Source organism: Rhopalosiphum padi, chromosome 3 (assembly GCF_020882245.1).
Source record: "Rhopalosiphum padi isolate XX-2018 chromosome 3, ASM2088224v1, whole genome shotgun sequence".
In the NCBI taxonomy this organism is placed as follows: domain Eukaryota; kingdom Metazoa; phylum Arthropoda; class Insecta; order Hemiptera; family Aphididae; genus Rhopalosiphum; species Rhopalosiphum padi.
This window is the reverse complement of record NC_083599.1, coordinates 7,712,037-7,734,254: the sequence shown is the minus strand read 5'-3', so window position 1 is coordinate 7,734,254 and position 22,218 is coordinate 7,712,037. Positions and strand designations below refer to the sequence as shown.

The window sequence follows — 22,218 nt, the reverse complement described above, 5'->3', positions numbered from 1 at the left end:
GTTGCAGTTTACCATCTCCCATGCATTGTCAGACGCAGAAATTGGAAACCCCTAGTAAAAAATTTTCATAATTGTTGAAAAGGACGAGCCGTATTGTAAAATCACGTATCATTAACTCGAAATGTATTTGTAATGTTATTGTAACGCGCGGCGACGCGGCGTTAGAAATGCGTATAACATGATTATACGCCAAAAGAGAAAAAGGATAGCCGATGGAAGTCTCTGCATGTCGCAGTGTCGCCTGAACGGTATTTTGAAATCATCGGTCGTATAGAGTAATGGCTGGCTAAAACATTTAAAAAAAAACAATGTACCTATTCTTGGATCACTGGCACAACCACATAATATTTAAACACAAATGTATCAATTTACGAAATGAGTACTTATAATAGTCGTTCTTCTATGGTTACTAGTTAATATTTCGTGTACAGCTGTATTCGTGTGCATATAGTGCAGTCAGTGCAGTCATAGTTGTGTATAATAAGAACGGCATATCGTACAATTACTATAGGTATAATAAAACCCCCTATAAGCTTTAATACAAGTATAGCTTTTGTACTCGTTGAATGATAATTAATAATTTTTATAATAAAATATGAATGCATATAATAATAGTATGGTAAGTATAGGTAGTATGGTATAGTAATAACGTACCAACACGTACAGAAATCGATAGAAAATGAATGTAAACCATATAAATGACGAATTTTGAAGTGCTGACTGACCATGATTGTGTACATAATAAATGGCACATTTTGAGAAACACTGTACCGAACGAAACGCAGTTCGCCACCCCAATCGACCATGCCTTGTCGTGGGGGAGATCGTCCCGTGAATTCTATAGCTGACATATTTTCTCCTTTTATTGTATATATATATATATATTATATTGAACACGGCCGATAGCGTCACCACCACTACCTACCCATCTGTGTACTGCCACAAACCCTATCGACTCCCACCCCTTTACACACGTCCGCGCACACTTGCTACAAAATATTTTGTTGTTTTTTTTTTTGTCCTCGCTTACAGCACCACAGTGCACAGTGTTCGCGGAGTACAGGGAGACCACAGCACTACCATTCCACAGTTATCCTTACCACAGTAAATAGGTAAACAGTTTAATTGTGTTATTATAATTAGGAATTACGTCTCTCATTACCTGACAAACGAAAAACGATTAGTTTTGCTGTGCCTACATCAAGCCAACTCGGTAAGTTAATATTATTATACTATATTTTATTGATATAGAATGTTATTAAATAATAATAATAATATGTAAACAAACATTTATGCCTCGACGCCTGTATTTATAAAATTAATTTCGGCAACAGTTTAATACTTCATAACGTTATGACGACGTGGTGGTTTATATCTATAAGAAGTATATTATTATTATTATTATTACAGTGAAACCTGTGTGGCTGTGTATAACAAAGAGTCGCGTGACCAAAATCTGTTATAAACTACAGGTGTGCTTTGTAACAGGTTTCAGTGTCTTAAGGCCCGTTTCACATGAACGCGTATCATACGCGACGTATTGTATACGCGCGCGTTTTATTGATTGAGTTCATACGCGCCATCATACTGGCCGAGACATACGCGCCATCGTCGAAGTGGCGCGTATGTATTTAACCAATGTATCCGAAAACGCGAGCGTATACAATACGTCGCGTATGATACACGCCCATGTGAAACGGGCCTAAAAGTAAAATTAATCTACAAACATATCTGTTTAATGAAAAATGAAAATTTTTTACGTTTATATTATATGAATATTGTACATATTATTATAATCGTTGTCATTATTATTATATTATTAATTTGATTTTAATATTTCTTAAAAAATATATTTTATTTATTTATTTTTATAATAGATTCGTTTCTATTAAATTGTATTTCAACTTCATAAATTCAATAGGAATTCGCAATTAACGTTTTCATAATCGGTGTCTCACGTGTACTTAATTGCGCTCCATATTGAGGGGAATAATTATCGATTCCGCCGGCTACTGTTTATCCCCCCCCCTTGTATATTTATTTTAAAATATATACTATATAGTATATAATAAGAATTTTTGGGACGTGGTAAGCAAGGATAATAAATAAATAAGAAAAACGTAATTATTCGTATATATGTGGACTGTATTCCAAGATTAACTATTTTGAATAATAATTGAGATTTTGAGTAAAAAGAATAATTTTTATAAACGGCACGGAGGACGCGTTGCGCACTTCGTAGTGTGCTTTCCGTGTTGTTCAAGCGACTGACGACGGCTACGTAAATCGATAACGCGTCGATCACGCGTAATAAATAAATATAATAATACGAGTGTGCGACACTATGCATGTGATGGAGCAATTTCGTCAACTAGATCGATACTGATTACTGATTAGTAACTATACATTTTAGAAAATATTCACATACACGTATTAATTAGATTATACATTTTAGTTAGTATTATTATTATTATTTATTAATATATAATATATATTATATAGTATATTATGTAGGACTGTATTTTTTAAAATACATTTATAAATTACAAGGGGTGGGGATAAACAGTAGCTGGCGGAATCAATATGTAGATATTATAAACGGTAGCCGGCGGAATCGATATAAAATCAGCGGAATCGATATGCGCCCCATATTGACGCTGCATCATAATCATGGGCGGAGGTAGTCCGCGCCAGACCGGTATCGGTATATTGTATATTTGGTAAACGGTCACTTTGTACTGTCCATTGTTTAAAATGCAGAACGCGGACACTTTGTACGATCGGGTAAAAAGGTACTTTGCAGAACGCGGACACTTTGTACTATTATATACATAAAGTATATATTATAAATATATGTTTTATACAAAAGTAGTAACTAATAATTATGTATAGTGTTAATTATTAAAATCGTTATTATTTTTATTTTTATTAGCTAATATTCTAAAAATTTGTAATAGTAAAAACTATTACTAAACTGTTTTCATATTATACTATCTTTTGACTTATTTATATTGTACACATTTTTACATGTAGTTTTTTAAACATTTTTTCAATATTATATTTTTTTTTGACGTTTGACATTTATTTCAAATTTGACATATTTCTATAATTATTAGTTACTACTTATGTATAAAACTTATATTTATAATATATACTTTATGTATATAATAGTACAAAGTGTCCGCGTTCTGCAATGTACCTTTTTACAAGACCGTACAAAGTGTCCGCGTTTGGCACTTTTAATGCCTGACCGTACAAAGTGACCTAGAACCTGTATATTTGTATGGTAGTGGGTTGTAGGACATTTTGTACGGTCACCCGGAAAAAATGAAAACCGCGGACAGTTTGTACTATTTCAGGTAAAAAAAAATGTTGAGACATGATATATCAGACATAATGATTTGTTTTTACAAAACACTGGTAGTTAACAATGTTAACATACATAAATAATAATAATAATAATCAGGGCTAAGATTACTATGCAATAAACTATAAAGTATAAACAATTGTAAAATATGTATTTTTTTTTTATTTTAATTTTTAGAACCTTTTGTAAGAAAATATGCATTTTATTTACCAAAATAATATGCAAAAATGTGCATTTAAATTTTTATAAGATAAACACAAAAATATTTATTTATTGAAATACATCAATGATTAGCTGTTTGTCTTAACATAATATAATTGAGAAATAAAATAAAATAATTTAGGAATAAAATTCATAATTCACATTCAATAGTGGAAATATTTTTAATTTTATGTTTCATAAAAAAAAACCAAGTTTTATACTTGAATTAAATACGAAATATTAATTTCGAAATATACTTTAAAACAGTGGTCGGCAACCTTTTTAGACTCCCGGGCCACATTCATAAATTAAAAAGAGTTCGCGGGCCAGACAAAAATTAAAATTTTATATTCCAAATTATTTACTAAGAAAAAAAATAACTGTTTAAAACTTTAAAATATTAGATTAATAGAACATAAAAATTACAGTTTTTAATAATATTATTATAATATAAAAGTATGGAAATTACAACTGCTTTATAGGCTTAATGTGATTTTTGTTGTTGGATATTGTTTATTATGTTTTCAATTTCCACATTAAAATTACTTGTGCTGGCTCTAAGTACATGGTGGAGATGATCATCAGTTAAGCGTGAACGGTATGGGTTTTTAATTTTTTTCATATGAGAAAATGCCTGTTCACATACGTAATTGGATCCAAACATACTGAAGTATTTCGCAGCTATATTTTTAATTTTTGAAAATGATGCAGGAAGTTCAGCGAAAAAAAGTAAAGGCGATGCTTTGAATGAGTCTTTTAAGATATCTTGTGGCTGCAAATCTATTATTTCCATTTGAAGCTCAACAGGTATATCTTCAACATCAATATTAAACGGATTGGCGAGTAGTTGAAAATATTGAGAATGTCGTTTGAAATCTTGAAATCGATTATTAAATTCTTGTTGAAGTATCGAAATAGCTTCAACAAATTTAACTCTTGATAATGAAATTTCTGACGATTCAAAAAGTTTTTTACAATTCGGAAAATGAAAAACGCAATGTTACTGAGCACAATCGAAAATTAAGATTATAACCCAAATACACTCGTCGTATCTACTCTATCTTATCGGTAACTGTCAAAGTGTCAAGGTATATCCACTATTATAAAATATGACTGATAGAAACGTTCAACTATATTTATACAACATGATTTTTTTTTATATGATATTCAATTAAATTTCGTTGTTATAGAATTTAAAGCGGGCCGTATTTAATAGACTCGCGGGCCGGATGCGGCCCGCGGGCCGCCGGTTGCCGACCACTGCTTTAAAACATGAATTTTTCGCAATAATATTCTTTTATTCAATATATGCAAAAACATGCAAAATAAAAACACCACCTTTTACATACCTTACAAAACGTCCGCGATCGAATTTTACCAATTTATTATCACCGCACAAAGTGTCCGCGATCGATTTCTATCAATTTATTATCACCGTACAAAGTGTCCGCGATATGCAACTCGAACAATATATAGAATATATAGTACAAACTGTCCGTTTACCATGGTAGTGCAGTAGTGCACATTTCTACAGTGTGAAAAATAAGACAAGGCAATACACGCAGCCCGCGTTATAATGGAATATTGATGGCCCATTCGTTTCTATGCACTTAAGAGTACGCCATACCCGCATATGTTGTCTCTGTCTTATTAACGTACATCATAATAAATGTTCGTTCGGCAGAATACATTTTGTGATGTTAGATTTAATATTGGAGTAAATTTACCTATTATCAAATTTAAAGGTAAGAATATTATCTAGACAATAACATATGATTTTATTGATATTATCATTTTAAAATGAGTTATGAACATTTTAAAGTTGTAATATTTTACATACCTGTAACTCACTTTAAAATAATAATATCATTAAAAGCATCAATGACAAAAATCAAATCATGTAACGAAATATTGTTCATAATGTGTTTTTATTGACATTTTTTTCTTATTGACCGATAAAAGTCATTAATTCTTAAGATCGGTGCTCATAGATTATGTGTATAGATCTCGGTGTATAATAATTAATAAATATTAAGATGATGTCAGCGCACTGTTTGTTTTCTCTCTCTAGCCAACACGCAACATAGACAAAACGCATTTACGCAGTCTGAGTAGAACTTGCTCAAGTTTGCTTCTAGAGTAAATATGCCTATTATAAAATTAAATTTTTATAATATTTCTGAGTACAAGACGATGAGTTTTTTTTTAAAAATTTAAGGTTATTTAAAAATGTTGTAATAACGATATAATGTTGTTTGGGAATAATGGAAAAAACTCATCGTCTTGCACTCAGAAATATTATCAAAATTTAATTTTATAATAGGTATATTACTCTAGAACCAAAATTGAGCGAGTTCTACACAGACTGCGTAAATGCGTTTTGTCTATGTCGCGTGGGCTAGAGAGAGAAAACAAACAGTGCGCTGACATCCTCTGAAGTATGATTATAAGTTTATTATTATAATTTATTTTAACTGTTGTTACTATAATTGTAATTAGTTAAAATAAAATATAAAAAGGTGTGAATAAGATAATGGTGAATGGTGAGTTAATTTATAAGAATAAATTATTAATTGTTATAATTTGAGATTACTATTATATTTGCGTATAAGCATATAAATGTATTATGTTTGATTGATATCTTTAAATCATTACTTAAAAATTATTACTTAATATTATATCTTAGTACGGAGATGAGTAAGAGAATTTTTTTTTATATAAATATATTTTGAGCCAAATAAAGATATTTTTTTACAACTGTTGCAGCTCGATACATTTTATTCAAAAACATAATATAAATATTTTTGACCAAAAAAATAATAATAATTTTTTTTTTGTATTTAGATTTTAAAGTATAAAATATTATCTGTTACCTATTATTTTTTAAATAAATTGTTTTATCAGCAAGAGTTACGAAAAACATTTCAATTGTATAGTATTTATACGACAATGTCGGACATTAATTCAGAGCCCTGAAGGCCAGAGCGCCGTTGCGAACTTTCGCGCTGTATGTGTGTGTGTGTGTGTGTGTGTGTGTGTGTGTGTGTGTGTGTGTGTGTGTGTGTGTGTGTGTGTGTGTGTCAGGCACGTAGCCAGGATTTTATTTTGGGGGGGGTCGAAATAAATGTTTGTTCAAGTGAGGTTTATAATATTAATTTTCTGTTTTTTTGAGCCATTACATCCAACACTTCGTCTGTAGAGATAGACACTTCCCAATGAACTGACAGAAGAGCAAGTCCCGTTAAACGTTCATTTCCAGTTTTGTTACGAAGCAATGTTTTTAAACGTTTTAGTGTTGAAAATGAGCGTTCAACTGCTGTTGTAGAAACTGGTAGTGTTGCAAGGATTTTCAATAAAAAATTTATGTTTGGGTAAAACTTTGCATCACATGCATCCAAAATATCCATAATTTCAGTGGGTTTTTTTTCTACATTTACCCATTTTTCACACCATAATAAAAATTCAGAACAAACCACTTTTTCAGATGTACGATCTTCGTAAAATATGTTTAAATTTTTAAGTTTTGAAACATTTTCATTTAAGGCAAATTTTGGCAATACTATTTATTATATAAAACTATGCCAAAAACGAATCTCGTGTTTGTCTCGCACAGTCGCACTCAATACTTATTAGTTATTACAAATATTGAAATATCCTATATCTGCGATAATATTGTTCGATAATAATACGACGTTGTTGACCTGACAGTGTGTCGGCAGTCGGGTCACCGCGATATAATTTGACTCATAGATAATAATATTCGACCGTTTTATAGCGGTTTATTTTTGTACCACAACACAATAACATTTTTTTGAATAACACGTATTTAATTTTAATTTAAATAATAAGGATAATGATTTTATGTGCCGGTGCACAAAAATTTCGGGGGGGTCCAGACCCCATGGACCCCCCCCCTGGATACGTGCCTGGTGTGTGTGTGTGTGTGTGTGTGTGTGTGGTATTTTAACCCATCTAGCGCCCTATAGTTTGGACAAGTGACATAAATACTTTTTTACTACATATAGTATTTGTTATAGCAAAACTCACATTTTGTATTGTAAGATACATTGGAATTGGACATACCTTAATCAAGATAAATTCCTATAGTTTATCCGAAACTGTTTTGAGTTCCATGGACCCATAGCAATCTTGTAAACTGTAAGGTATTAAAATAATTTTTAAGTACCTAAGTATGTATTTTTAAAATATTTATATTAAAATCAAATTTTCATTTTCAATTTCTACATATTTTTTTAATGGCAATTAAACTTAGAAAACTGAGGAGTATTTTATAGCATATATTTAATATTATATTAGATTATTTGTTAGATACCCCGAAAAATAAACGTTAAATATGAAAATCGGTTCTGTTGATTTTATAAGGTAAAAAAAAATTCTTGTTAAAATTTTGAAAGTATCTATGAAATAAATACTTTTTTTTACTGTGTTTTCGAATATGTATTTTACATACTTTTTAAAATATGTATCTGTACCTGTAGGTACTTGGATTATTTTAAAAAGTATCTTTTATATAATGTACGTGCTAAAACCGACATGTATAATACATGGAATTTAAAAATTCAAAATTATTTCTTTGTTTTGGTGCTGGTTACATAAAGTTAATAGCTTATTATTTTCACCAAAATAAGATTTTTGTTTCTTATGTAGCCTGCAGTTATATAGGCTCGCGCTCTTTCCGACAGATGGAAACTAATGGACCAATGTGAATTTAATGCATTTGCATGTTTTTATTGCTACACCGTATAATAAAATGGATTCGGTCAAAATTTCATAGATTACGGCTTATCGCATATACCTCAGCACTGTGCTCTCCGTCGGGGTCCCTGCCTTGCCCGTGGAGTTGGACACGCCACCCCATTATCTCGCTATTTGTTTGTAAAATGTGCATAATTTTTATTATTTAAGGTTGGTGGGTGGTTATTCGGGGTTTCACAATAATTGTGTTATGTTTGTTTTTTATAAATAGGTATACCTTTTGTTATATTGTGTCAAAATGTTATTATTAAGTTTTTTATTAGGACGAATCTATATGTTCGTTGAGTTATTTATTTATTTTTATTGTCTCTTTACACAATAATAATTAATTGTACACAATTATTATCTATACTAATATTGTAAAGAGGAAAGATTTGATTATTTGTTTGTATTGAATAGGCTCCGAAACTACTGAACCGATTTAAATTAAATTTGTTTCATAGATAGTTTAGACACTGAATAAGGACATATGCTATTTTCAATACTAAAAAAGGGCTGTAAGGATTTGAAATAGGGGATTCAGTAAATAAAAAATAATTAACATAACACTATGTAGAATGCACACACACACAAAATAATATTAATTATAATATATATAGTAGGTAGTCATTACTCAATAAGGCCATTTTGAATAAATTTAGTTTAAGAAATTTAATAAACACAATTGTTAAATAATGGATTATAAATATTATAGGGAAGGAAGAAGATATGTAATCTATGTTACTAGTTTACTATGCCAGTAGAACAAAAATTTAAAATGCCATAGAAAATCACCTGTATTTAGTTTCAAAGCGTACTATCTCCTTTGATAAGTATAATATATATTCTCAGACTTTATCGATAACTATAATAAATAAATATATAATTATATTACACCGTACACCATTATTAGGGTTTTTCGTGTATAATGCTGTTAGTTAACTTCATACTGTACAATCTCCAACCAAAATTTCCTTAAAACCAAGACAAAATATTGTACTTTTAAGCAAAAAACGGGAAATAATCTTCCATAACTACCTGAATAGGATAAAATTTCAATACAGAAAAAAAATCTTTTTTTGATTAAGCTAGGTTTACGTTTTTTCAGAAAATTTAGTGAACATGAATATTGTAAATTTTGTAACTATTATAAACTCCCCATGTATAATAGTGTATACTATAAATGTCTTTAAGCATCATGCAATGAAAAAATGCCTTTAAAAATACGATTAAATAATATATCAAACAATTTTTTTTTAAATGCTCTTAAAATTATTTTTAACATTGAAAAAATTCATCGACACGTATCAATTTAAAAATTTCGTTTGACAAACCGTGTTATAGGTGGGGACGGCGTCATATATATATTTATTTGATAGGTAAAAACACAATAACAAAGAATAATAAAAATAGAAATACGACAAAGCAAAATAAATAATATTTAATTTTATTGTTTTAGAATGAATCAGTTTAACTACATTTTTAGAAAATGTTATCCACTCTTATATGAAAACGAGTTAAAAAAAATATTCACTAAAAATGTCAAAAAAATACTCAAAAGGTATAACAATCTTAAAAACGCAAAATAAAAGTTACATTTTTTAATTTCTTGATGTATGAAATTAACTTTGTGCTTGAAAAGCAATGTTACAGAAAAAATACAATTTGCATTCAAATCTGTTATCTAGTAATAACTATAACTATATAATTAATAATATTATAATTATAATGTATTATTAAAAATAAAATATATTATCATAATTATTATATAATTATTCATTAAATTATTAATTTAAAATATTTAATAAATATAAAGATAGTTTATTTGTTTATTGTTACATATTAAGATGCATTTAATGTAAAATTGCCATTAAAAATAAAATAAATAGAAAAAAAATATTAATTATAAATATTATATAAATGAGAAGTTTTAAACAAAATATAAATATTATAATATTTTGTTGATTAAATGTTAAATTTTAAGATTTATTAAACTATTTAAACTTTTTATTGTCTTTAAAAATTAAATATTGTTAAACAAAATATATTTATTTATAAATATATAATAATATATTGGTTACAACATAAAAAAATACAATATATTATCAACATTTTAATTTTAAATATTTTAAAACCAATTCAAATTTAAAAAGTATTCAATGGTTTTGATTTACAAATAGTGTGTGGGCGGGAGTGTCCGTCAAAACGTCATATTATTATCCATTAGTGACTGAAACCTATCATATGTGCTTTTTTAGAAAAAATGATTGTATCCTTGACTATATGACTATACTCTCCGGGGGCTTTGGGAGTAGAATTTTTTTGTTAACTGTTTCATTTTAAATTTCTTGAGCTGCTGTGTCAGTTTGTTGTAAGGTGTGATCAAACAACTAACACGATTTATATATGTTTATAGTAATGCCTTGTAGAGTGGTGATATTGTTTATGAGTATACCTAATGATTTTATGTTAATTATGTCTTTTGTATTATGAATTTGATACGTTAAACTATTGTGTAGTTTTCTGAATTTTACAACTCATTAAAAATTTACTTGGCAATATCAAAGTTAATCAAATTTCAAGTAGGCAAATTAAATATCAAAACATAAAATAATTAAGAATTTGATAATCCATTTATTATAATACATTTTAGTTCTATATTATACATTATATGCCAAGTGGTATTGATTTATATTCATGTATTTATATAAACATTAAACATATATATATATATTTTTTTTTTATTATTCGTCAATTAAACTATAAAGTTACCTAAGTATTTTGATTAATTCACTTCTATAAGCAAAGCTTATATGGTGAAGAAAATGATTTTCAACATCTAGTAATTAAAACTAGTCATACTATAATATTACATTGAAAAAAATATGATTGAATTAACAATAAAGTTTTTATAATAGTTCTACTAAGTAAGCAAAAACGATTTTTTATTCTATAGATAGCCGGTTTTCTATTAGTATTAAAAATGGAACTTAGTAAAGAAACAGGTGAACCTATGGAAGTAGACGAGATAACTGACAGTCCATCCATTGTTCATAATAATCATATTAACAAAAAGAAACAATCTAAATCAAGAAGTAAGTTAGAAAAATAATATTTGTAAACCTGTTTATATTCTTTTGTTTTATAAACATATATGTATTATTTTTTAATTAATTTATAGTATCAACACCAGGACCTAATGCTATAAAGAATAATCGGAGTAATAAGAGGCATAAGAATGACAACACACGCAGTGATACCTTAAAATCTTTGGAATTACATATTCCTCCTTCTTCAAGTGAGTGGCAAAAATGTATAACACATGTATCAGAAAACTTAACTTTGAATTGACATTTGGTATTCGTAAATGCCAATTCAAATTTGTAAAGGAATACAAACACAATATAATATATTATTTTTTTATAGTTACTAAATAAATAGTAAAATATGATAGATAATTGGGTATCAATGTGTTGTATACACTATGAGACTAAGGTGTACTGTAAAACAGTGTGAATAGGCTCAAAATATAAGTAGATTGTAAAATGAATACACATTTTTTTATTTATTACCATTATCCTTCTTTTATTTTAAATTATGATTGCTAAACTTACTAACCTAGTATTTAAAATAATAATAATATTGTGTTGTGTAACATGATAAAGTTTTAAAGAATACATAGGTAACAAACAATATATAAGTTAAATTAAAAAATGTCTTGGTATTACAACATGGCAACCAGAACCAAAATATTTTAGTGCATAATTATCAATTAATGTAAACAACATTAAACGATAAGATAAATATGTTTAATGTACTACTCTAAATTTATAATAATATTCCTATGAAATTTCAGATTTAAAGTGCAAAAATAAATTATTATCTTATGTGATACAAATAAATAGTAGGTACATATTATATTTCATGTTTGGTATATGTTTCATACTATGTTCAAGGTTTTCTAAATATGAATAAAAATAGAATTTAATTATAAATATTATAACTAAACAGTTTTGATATATTATGTTAATTGGTTTTTAATGTTTTAGAACTTACTACTCCTAAATTTAATTTTAATTCTACTAACAATAGAATACTCCGTAGTGGTGGCAGAAAAGATAATTATAATATCAAAGATGCCATTTTTAAAGTCCCATTTGAGCATGGTAAGTAAATTAATTATTAATGATTTATTTTGGTGGATTATCTGTGATTAATATTTTTCAGGATGGAAAAGAGAATTAGTATACAGAACATCAGGTGAATCTGCTGTTGTTACTCGGGCCAATAAAAGTGGTGATGTATACTATTATTCTCCAAATGGTCAGAAACTACGATCATTACGAGAAATTCAGGAACAATTGGATATTTCATCTGATAAAACTTCTCTTACTATAGACTGTTTTACTTTTTTAACTCAACCAATTGGCATGAATGATCAATCAAAAGAAGTGATCATAGATGCCGATTTCAAAAGATTAAGGGTAATTAAAACAAGGATGCATACGAACTGAGTCCCAGTATAAACTATTATGACGAATTTAATCACAGCTTGTTTTAGGCTCAACGCTCAATTAGTATTTTTTTCCGTTTGTACCCGGCACTCAATTAGCATATTATTTTTTTCCCGTTCAAGTGTAGGGACTCAAATAGTATACAGCTAAAAACAATTTTTAATTTAATTTTTGTTCTTTTTACAAATTTATTTTATCGTCAAATAACACTTGAACATGAATTTTCATAAAAATAAAAATTGGTGGAGGAAAGTTATGCAAATTCTTAGTAAGGAGTGTATAAAACAAAGATAAAATAATTTCTAAGATTGTGTAATGCGAAACAATTTTGAGAGGAGCGGTTTCACATCCCTCACGGCTCACAGTACATTCTTATTCCTTGGGTTCTTATTGAATCCTGAACATATCAAACTGAGAATTTAAAATTGTTATAATTTTGGTAAAAATTGTTGTTTGAACAATTTAATAGTTCAAATTTCATTAAGTTTGGAAGGTTCGAGTATGGAAGCTAAAGTTAATATTTTTACAGTGGATCATTCACTATGCACAAAACCACATGACTTTTAATGTATATACTCTTCATATTTTATACATATAGGTAACCTTTAATAAAACAAGCATTTGCAATAATCTTCATACATTTTTTTAGGATGACACTACTGTTGGTGTTGCAGTTCAACCTAAAAAGTCTAAAACACCTAAACAGCGCCCACCATTTGATTGTGAATTGACAGGTGATGGAAACAAAAAGTCTGCTAGTAAAGTGAAAAAGGTTTTTAAAAATGCGAAGACTTCCTCAGGATCAAGATCCAAAAAAGGTAAATATAAACATATATTATTATTTAGCTAAACATTTGCAGTGCTGCCCATACTAATTAATAGATTTACCCCTTAATCTTCTTTAAATGTAAACTACCACAAACATTAATTACAATTAATTAAGTTGTTATGTTCTAATATAAAATAACAAAGGCCTAACAATTTATATAATAATTTACAATTTAATTAATATTTTAATTTGATTTTGACTCTCTAGTAGCACTGACAATTAGATACTTATTTCCCACCTCTTGCCATCATATGAGTATACAACTAGTAAGTCAAATTAAAATCAAAACAATGAGCTTTAAAATGTCATAAGTATTGTTTATCTAATAAGGAATTGATTTTAGTAATATATGTATAATATATCTTTGGAATTACATGTTCCGCCATATTTAGGTGAGTGGCATAAATGAATAATACATATTGTATCAGAAAACATAAAATCCCCCAATTCATTCTCACTTGGTACTCAAAATTTTCCAATTCATTCACATTAATTATATATATATACATGTTAAATGTTAATTTTTATAGGTGTTATTAACTTAATTTTTGATGTAGATGATTTTTATTATAAAAAAGAGATTCTAATAAATATTTGTTATATGATATAATGTTCAAAAAAAAAAAATTAATTATTTAGAATTATTTATATTTTATTTTAATATATCTAAATGTCAAATAATAAATTATTTTTTCTTAATGTTTCATTCTGTAGAAGTAATTGTTTTTAAATTTTTACTCATTTTTTTTATTAATTACTATTATCCTTCTTTTATTTTAAATTATGATTGCTAAACTTACTAACCTAGTATTTAAAATAATAATAATATTGTGTTGTGTAACATGATATGATAATGTATTGAAGAATACATAGGTAAACAAACAATATATAAGTTAAATTGAAAAGTGTGTTGGTATTACAACATGGCACCCAGAACCACAATATTTTAGTGCACAATTATCAATTCTGTAAGCAACATTAAATAATAAAATAAATATGTTTAGTGTACTACTTTATATTTATAATAATATTCCTATGACAATTCAGATTTAAAGGGCAACAATAAATCATTAATGTATCTTATGTTAAACTAATAAATAGTACCTATTATATTTTATATTTGGTATATGTTTCATACTGTGTTCAAGGTTTTCTAAATATGAATAAAAATAGAATTTTAATATAAATATTATAACAAAACAGTTTTGATATATTGTTAATTGATTTTTAATGTTTTAGAACTTACTACTCCTAAATTGAATGTTCCATATATCGCTCCTCCTAAAAATAGAATGGTCCAAAGTGCAGTAATAGATATTGATTCCCTGATCACTGATTCTATTTTTAAAATTCCATTTGAGCATGGTAAGTAAATTAATTATTAATGATTTATTTTGGTGGATTATCTGTGATTAATATTTTTCAGGATGGAAACGAGAATTAGTATACAAAACATCAGGTGAATTTACTGTTGATACTCGGGCGAATGGAAGTGGTGATGTATTCTATTATTCTCCAAATGGCCTGAAACTACGATCATTACAAGAAATTCAGGAACAATTGGATATTTCATCCGATAAAACTTCTCTTACTATAGACTGTTTTACTTTTTTAGCACAACCAATTTTCGTGTATGATAAATCAAAAGAACAAATCAAAGTTGTAAATTTAAATTTATATAAGGTAATAAAAACTAGGCTGCATACGAACTGAGTCCCAGTATAAACTTTTATGACAAATTTACTCACAGCTTGTTTTAGGGTATATACCAATAGGCTGCATACGAACTGAGTCCCAGTATAACCTTTTTTGACGAATTGAGTCCCCGGTTGTTTAAGGGTATATACCAATTGAGTCCAGTGAAATTTTAGGTATAATACTAATTGAGTCCATGTTTTAATACTAACTGAGTCCCGTCAAACTAAAAAAAAAAAAACATTTTCCTTCCCATTTTTATAGACTTAGGATTATCTGTAGCATGCTCTAACATGATGTATATTTTTTCGAATTAATTGTAAGTCATAGGTATTTAAAGTATCTGTATCATTCTCTCTGAGTTCTCTATGAATAATTTTTGAAGGTCTCTCAACTGGATCATCTAAAGCTTTACGTTTTAATTTATTGCTAATTGTCTGTCTATTTATTAAATTTTCACTCGGTTGTTCATGATTATGACTAATAGATTTCTCAACTATAGTATTAAATTCATTTAATTTAAAAAATGACCTACAGTTATTTTTGCAACAAGTCCAGCGTTGGTGGTTATTGGCTAAATTCTTTTGAAAACGAAATTTGTATCCGTCGATTACAAATATAGTTTTATTTCTTTCACTTAGTATAACTTCATCCATGATGCTTGGTGTACCTCGTAAACTAGAGTGTGTAATATAATAAAAAAAAAATTCCAAGTTGATATGAACAATATCAGTAGATATCGGTAATTATTTTACTAGCGACGATAGAAATAAAATCTAAAATTCCCGGCCTATAGTATAATAATATGTTACTATATTATCTGATGAAAGTCATAAAAATGATATGAACGAAATGTATATATAGTATTATATACGTATATTGTACATCCATTTTGACGCCCGGCACGGCTGTGCGGCATAATTTTCGCTTTGTCTGGACTCGGACGGTTGATTTTATATTTTACTCAAAATAATCCTCGGACTCAATTAGTATATAATTTTTTTTCCCTTCAGGTATAGGGACTCAATTGGTATACAGCGTACCAATAAGTCCAGTGAAATTGTAGGTATAATACTAATTGATTCCATGTTTTAATATTAATTGAGTCCCGTCAAATTAAAAAAAGAAAACATTTTCCTTCCTATTTTTACAGACTTAGGACTGTTTGTAACAAAAAAATATACAGGTATGATTAAAAAGGATTTTTTTTTAAATATTTCATAATATAAATATATAATAGTATTGGGGTATAATATAAAATGAATAATTTGTCATTTGTGTATAATTAAATAAATATAGATAATGATAAAATAACATCGTTTATATTGGTAAAAATGTAGGTGATAAGCATTGTTTATATTCAAATATAGGTAGTTATTGTGTTTGATTGCAACAGCTGCATTTGATGCCCGATAACTTTTTCTTTTTCTTTTATATAATTTCTTGTATTAATTATAGGAAATTAGGAAAGTTCTAACTTTTGTATACATTTCACATTGTACATTCAACAAAATGTTTATAAATTGTTAAATGTTTGGATGGGATGAATAAAACTATATAAAATTATATTTTACTCAAAATAATCCTCGGACTCAATTCGTATATGTCCCGTTTGTACTCGGGACTCAATTAATATATTTTTTTTCCCCGTTCAGGTATAGGACTCAATAAGTATACAGTGAAAAACAATTTTATATTTTATTTATGTTCTTTGTATTTACCAATTTATTTTATAGTCAAATACCACTTGAACATGAAATTTCATGAAAAAAAAAATTGGTGGAGGAGAGTTATACAAATCTTAGTAAGGAGTGTATAAGACACTGATAAAATAATTTCTAAGTTTGTGTAATGCAAGACAGTTTTGAGAGGAGCGGTTTGACCTCCTTCACAGTACAGCTTTCAATTTATAAACAATTTTTTAATTCTTATCCCTTAGTTTTTTTATTGAATCCTGAATATCTTAAACTGAGAATTTCAAACAGTTATAATTTTGGTAAAAATTGTTGTTGAACAATTTAATAGTTCAAATTTCATTAAGTTTGGAATGTTCAAGCAAATGTGATTTTTTTTACAATGGATCACTCACTATGCATAACCACATGACTTTTTATGCATAAACTTTTCATATTTTATACATATAACTGTTAAAAAACTGAGCATTAACAATTATTTTCATATATTTTTAGCATGACACTAGTGTTGGTGGTGCTGTTCAACCTAAAAAATCTAAAACACCTAAACAGCGCCCACCATTTGATTGTGAATTGACAGGTGATGGAAACAAAAAGTCTGCTAGTAAAGTGAAAAAGGTTTTTAAAAATGCGAAGACTTCCTCAGGATCAAGATCCAAAAAAGGTAAATATAAACATATATTATTATTTAGCTAAACATTTGCAGTGCTGCCCATACTAATTAATAGATTTACCCCTTAATCTTCTTTAAATGTAAACTACCACAAACATTAATTACAATTAATTAAGTTGTTATGTTCTAATATAAAATAACAAAGGCCTAACAATTTATATAATAATTTACAATTTAATTAATATTTTAATTTGATTTTGACTCTCTAGTAGCACTGACAATTAGATACTTATTTCCCACCTCTTGCCATCATATGAGTATACAACTAGTAAGTCAAATTAAAATCAAAACAATGAGCTTTAAAATGTCATAAGTATTGTTTATCTAATAAGGAATTGATTTTAGTAATATATGTATAATATATCTTTGGAATTACATGTTCCGCCATATTTAGGTGAGTGGCATAAATGAATAATACATATTGTATCAGAAAACATAAAATCCCCCAATTCATTCTCACTTGGTACTCAAAATTTTCCAATTCATTCACATTAATTATATATATATACATGTTAAATGTTAATTTTTATAGGTGTTATTAACTTAATTTTTGATGTAGATGATTTTTATTATAAAAAAGAGATTCTAATAAATATTTGTTATATGATATAATGTTCAAAAAAAAAAAATTAATTATTTAGAATTATTTATATTTTATTTTAATATATCTAAATGTCAAATAATAAATTATTTTTTCTTAATGTTTCATTCTGTAGAAGTAATTGTTTTTAAATTTTTACTCATTTTTTTTATTAATTACTATTATCCTTCATTTATTTTAAATGATGATTGCTAAACTTACTAACCTAGTATTTAAAATAATAATAATATTGTGTTGTGTAACATGATAATGTATTGAAGAATACATAGGTAAACAAACAATATATAAGTTAAATTAAAAAATGTGTTGGTATTACAACATGGCACCCAGAACCACAATATTTTAGTGCATAATTATCAATTCTGTAAGCAACATTAAATAATAAAATAAATATGTTTAGTGTACTACTTTATATTTATAATAATATTCCTATGACAATTCAGATTTAATGGGCAACAATAAATCATTAATGTATCTTATGTTAAACTAATAAATAGTACCTATTATATTTTATATTTGGTATATGTTTCATACTGTGTTCAAGGTTTTCTAAATAGGAATAAAAATATAATTTAAATATAAATATTATAACAAAACAGTTTTGATATATTATGTTAATTGATTTTTAATGTTTTAGATCTTACTACTCCTAAATTGAATGTTTCATATATCGATCCTCCTATAAATAGAATGGTCCAATATGCAGTAATAGATATTGATTCCCTGATCACTGATTCTATTTTTAAAATTCCATTTAAGCATGGTAAGTAAATTAATTATTAATGATATATTTTGGTGGATTATCTGTGATTAATATTTTTCAGGATGGAAACGAGATTTAGTATACAAAACATCAGGTGAATCTGCTGTTGATAATCAGGCCAATAGAAGTGGTGATGTATACTATTATTCTCCAAATGGCCAGAAACTACGATCATTACAAGAAATTCAGGAACACTTGGATATTTCATCCGATAAAACTTCTCTAACTATAGACTGTTTTACTTTTTTAGCACAACCAATTTTCTTGAATGATGAACATAGAGAACGAATCAGAGATGCAAGTTTCAAATTATTTAAGGTAATAAAAACTAGGCTGCGTACGAACTGAGTCCAGTAAAATTTTAGGTATAATACCTAAGTTTATAATTGTTTATATTAGTAAAAATGTAGGTGATAAGCATTGTTTATATTCAAATATAGTTATTGTGTTTGATTGCAACAGCTGCATTTGATGCCCGATATCTTTTTCTTTTTCTTTTTTATAATTTCTTGTATTAATTATAAGAAATTAGGAAAGCTTCTAACTTTTATAAATGTTTCGCATTGTACATTCAACAAAATGTTTATAAATTGTTAAATTTTTGGATGGGCTGAATAAAACTATATAAAATTATATTTAACTCAAAATAATACTCGGACTCAATTTGTATATAATTTAAAAATGTTACTTGAACAGTTTAATAATTCAAATTTCATTATGTTTGGAAGGTTCGAGTATGGAAGCAAATGTGATTTTTTTACAGTGGATCATACACTATGCACAAATCCACATGACTTTTAATGCATATATCTACTCTTCATATTTTATACATATAACTTTTAAAAAACCGTGCATTTGCAATTATCTTTATACATTTTTAGGATGAGACTATTGATGATGATGCTGTTCTACTTCAAATATCTAAAACACTTGATCAGCGCCCACCATTAAATAATGAATTGACAGATGATGGGAACAAAAAATCTGCTAGTTAAATGAGTCATTTTGAAATATGCAAAGACTTCCTTAAGATCAAGATCAAAAAAAAGTAAATATAAAATATCTTATTATTTAAATAATCATTTGCAGTGCTGCCCATACTAATTAATAGATTTATCCCTTCTTAATTTTCTTTAAATGTAAACTAGTAAACTACCACAAACATTTAATACAGTTATTTAAGTTGTTATGTTCTAATATAAAATAATAAAGGCCTAACAATTTACCAATAAATATGGTAATAATTTACCACTTAATTAATATTTGAATTTGAATTTGACTCTCTAGTAGTCTAGTAGCACTAATAAGTAAATACTTATTTTCCATCTCTTGCCATCATACGAGTATACAACTAGTAATTCAAATCCAAATCAAAACAATGAGCTATAAAATGTGATTAGTATTGTTTGTCTATACCCATAGTGTGCCGTCCTCTTAATAAAGAATTGATTTTAGTAATATATATATATATATATATATAAAATATATCTTTGTAATTAGATGTTCTGCCTTCTTTAGGTGAGTCGCAGAAATGTATTAAATATGGATCAGAAAACATAAGTTCTTGCTCTATAGAAATTGTTAGATACTATGATGCCGGATGCTAACACTAGGGTAATTAAGGTTTCCTTTTTGAGAACAGTTATAGTTTATTTGTGTAAATAGTTTAATGATCTTTGAATTAAATGTTTAGTATTCATTTGTTTCTTTTCTTTACACTAAAACCCTTTCATATTATGATTCTATATTTGTGAGCATGACAATTTTTTTATTTTTTATTGTAATTCAAGGTTGACGATATTAATAACAATTTAAATATTAGTTATAACTTATAATGTATATGTATTATGTTTTTCTGTATGTATAATAAAACCATTGATTATAGAATATTTTATAATCAATGATAAAACTGATCATTTAGTATAAATGTTATCATACATTTAATACTTAATAGATTTATAATTGTAATAATTTTATTTCATTTATAACTCATTTTTTTTTTCATTTTGTAAATAATATAAAACTATAATTTGAAAATGAGAATTTTGCTATTCATTGTAAAGTAAATTAGTTTTGTTTCAATTCTAAATAAATTAGATTTAAAGAACATTTTAAGAAACTTAATTATATTGTATACTTTTTATAAAAAAAATAAATTCACTCAGTATATTACTGATATTATTCTTAAATCTGAAAATAATTGTCTTTAATTTAGATATGATTTTATTATTAAAGTTAATTAGCTTGCATGTTGAAGAAAATAATTTACTAAAATATAATTTATTTACATTTACTATGTATCAAAAATTCAAAACTTGTCTATAACATAAGTAGTTTTTAGGTATAGTCATGCATACAAAATGACAAAATGTATATAAAATCTATTAATACTTATTTTGCAATAAATTTCAAGTTTAACTTTTATTGTATGTTTATATTTATATTATGGTTGTATGAGGCAGTTAAATCCATTCTAAACAAACAGTTGTCTTAGCATATTATTACATTTGTAACCGTTCTGATGATAAAACTATTTGAGTAATTTGTATAAACTAGAGTAATATAGTTATAGTCATATTACTCTTAACATAAACATACAAATGCATAATTATCTGTGTTTTATAAATCTGTAGATATTATACTGAGAATAGTGCAAAGGTTCCTATGACTACAATCACTTTTGTCAATTGTGATTCTTCAACACCTTTTGTTTTCTAATTATTAATTATGATCTTAGGATTTGATGATTTAATATTGTATACTAATTTTTTTGAAGTTTTTTTATAATAAGCATTATAAAATTTATTGAATGCAATAAAACGCAAACCCAACTAGGAAAAAATGTTGGAAATCAGTGTTTTAACCTTTATGATGAAAACCCACTATTGAAACCTATTGCCAGGTTAACCATTAACACATTTTTTTAATTTAAAGTTAGATCCAACTATAGTTTAGTATTATAAATTTATAATAATAATTATAATATAAGTAATAATATATTGAGGCTCACAATAATGAAACTTTTTTTCAAAATAATAAGAAAAAACTAGCATTTTTATGTAAATACAATTTTTGGAAAAAAATTATATAAAATCGGCAAATTTAGATATCGAAAATCTGTTCTAA

At 26.9% G+C, this 22,218-nt stretch overlaps 1 protein-coding gene across 1 annotated transcript; it reads left to right on the top strand.

Annotated features, from left to right (window-relative positions):
- Positions 1 to 1,045: 1,045 nt before the first annotated feature.
- LOC132927533 (uncharacterized) lies at positions 1,046 to 20,897 on the top strand. Its single transcript, XM_060992076.1, has 13 exons — positions 1,046 to 1,213; positions 11,280 to 11,418; positions 11,505 to 11,621; positions 12,373 to 12,489; positions 12,551 to 12,807; positions 13,487 to 13,655; positions 14,906 to 15,031; positions 15,093 to 15,349; positions 17,551 to 17,719; positions 18,967 to 19,092; positions 19,154 to 19,410; positions 19,974 to 20,140; positions 20,611 to 20,897. The coding sequence occupies exons 2-12, from the start codon at positions 11,307 to 11,309 to the stop codon at positions 20,085 to 20,087; spliced, it is 1,821 nt and encodes a 606-aa protein (XP_060848059.1). The 5' UTR covers positions 1,046 to 1,213; positions 11,280 to 11,306; the 3' UTR covers positions 20,088 to 20,140; positions 20,611 to 20,897.
- Positions 20,898 to 22,218: the final 1,321 nt, after the last annotated feature.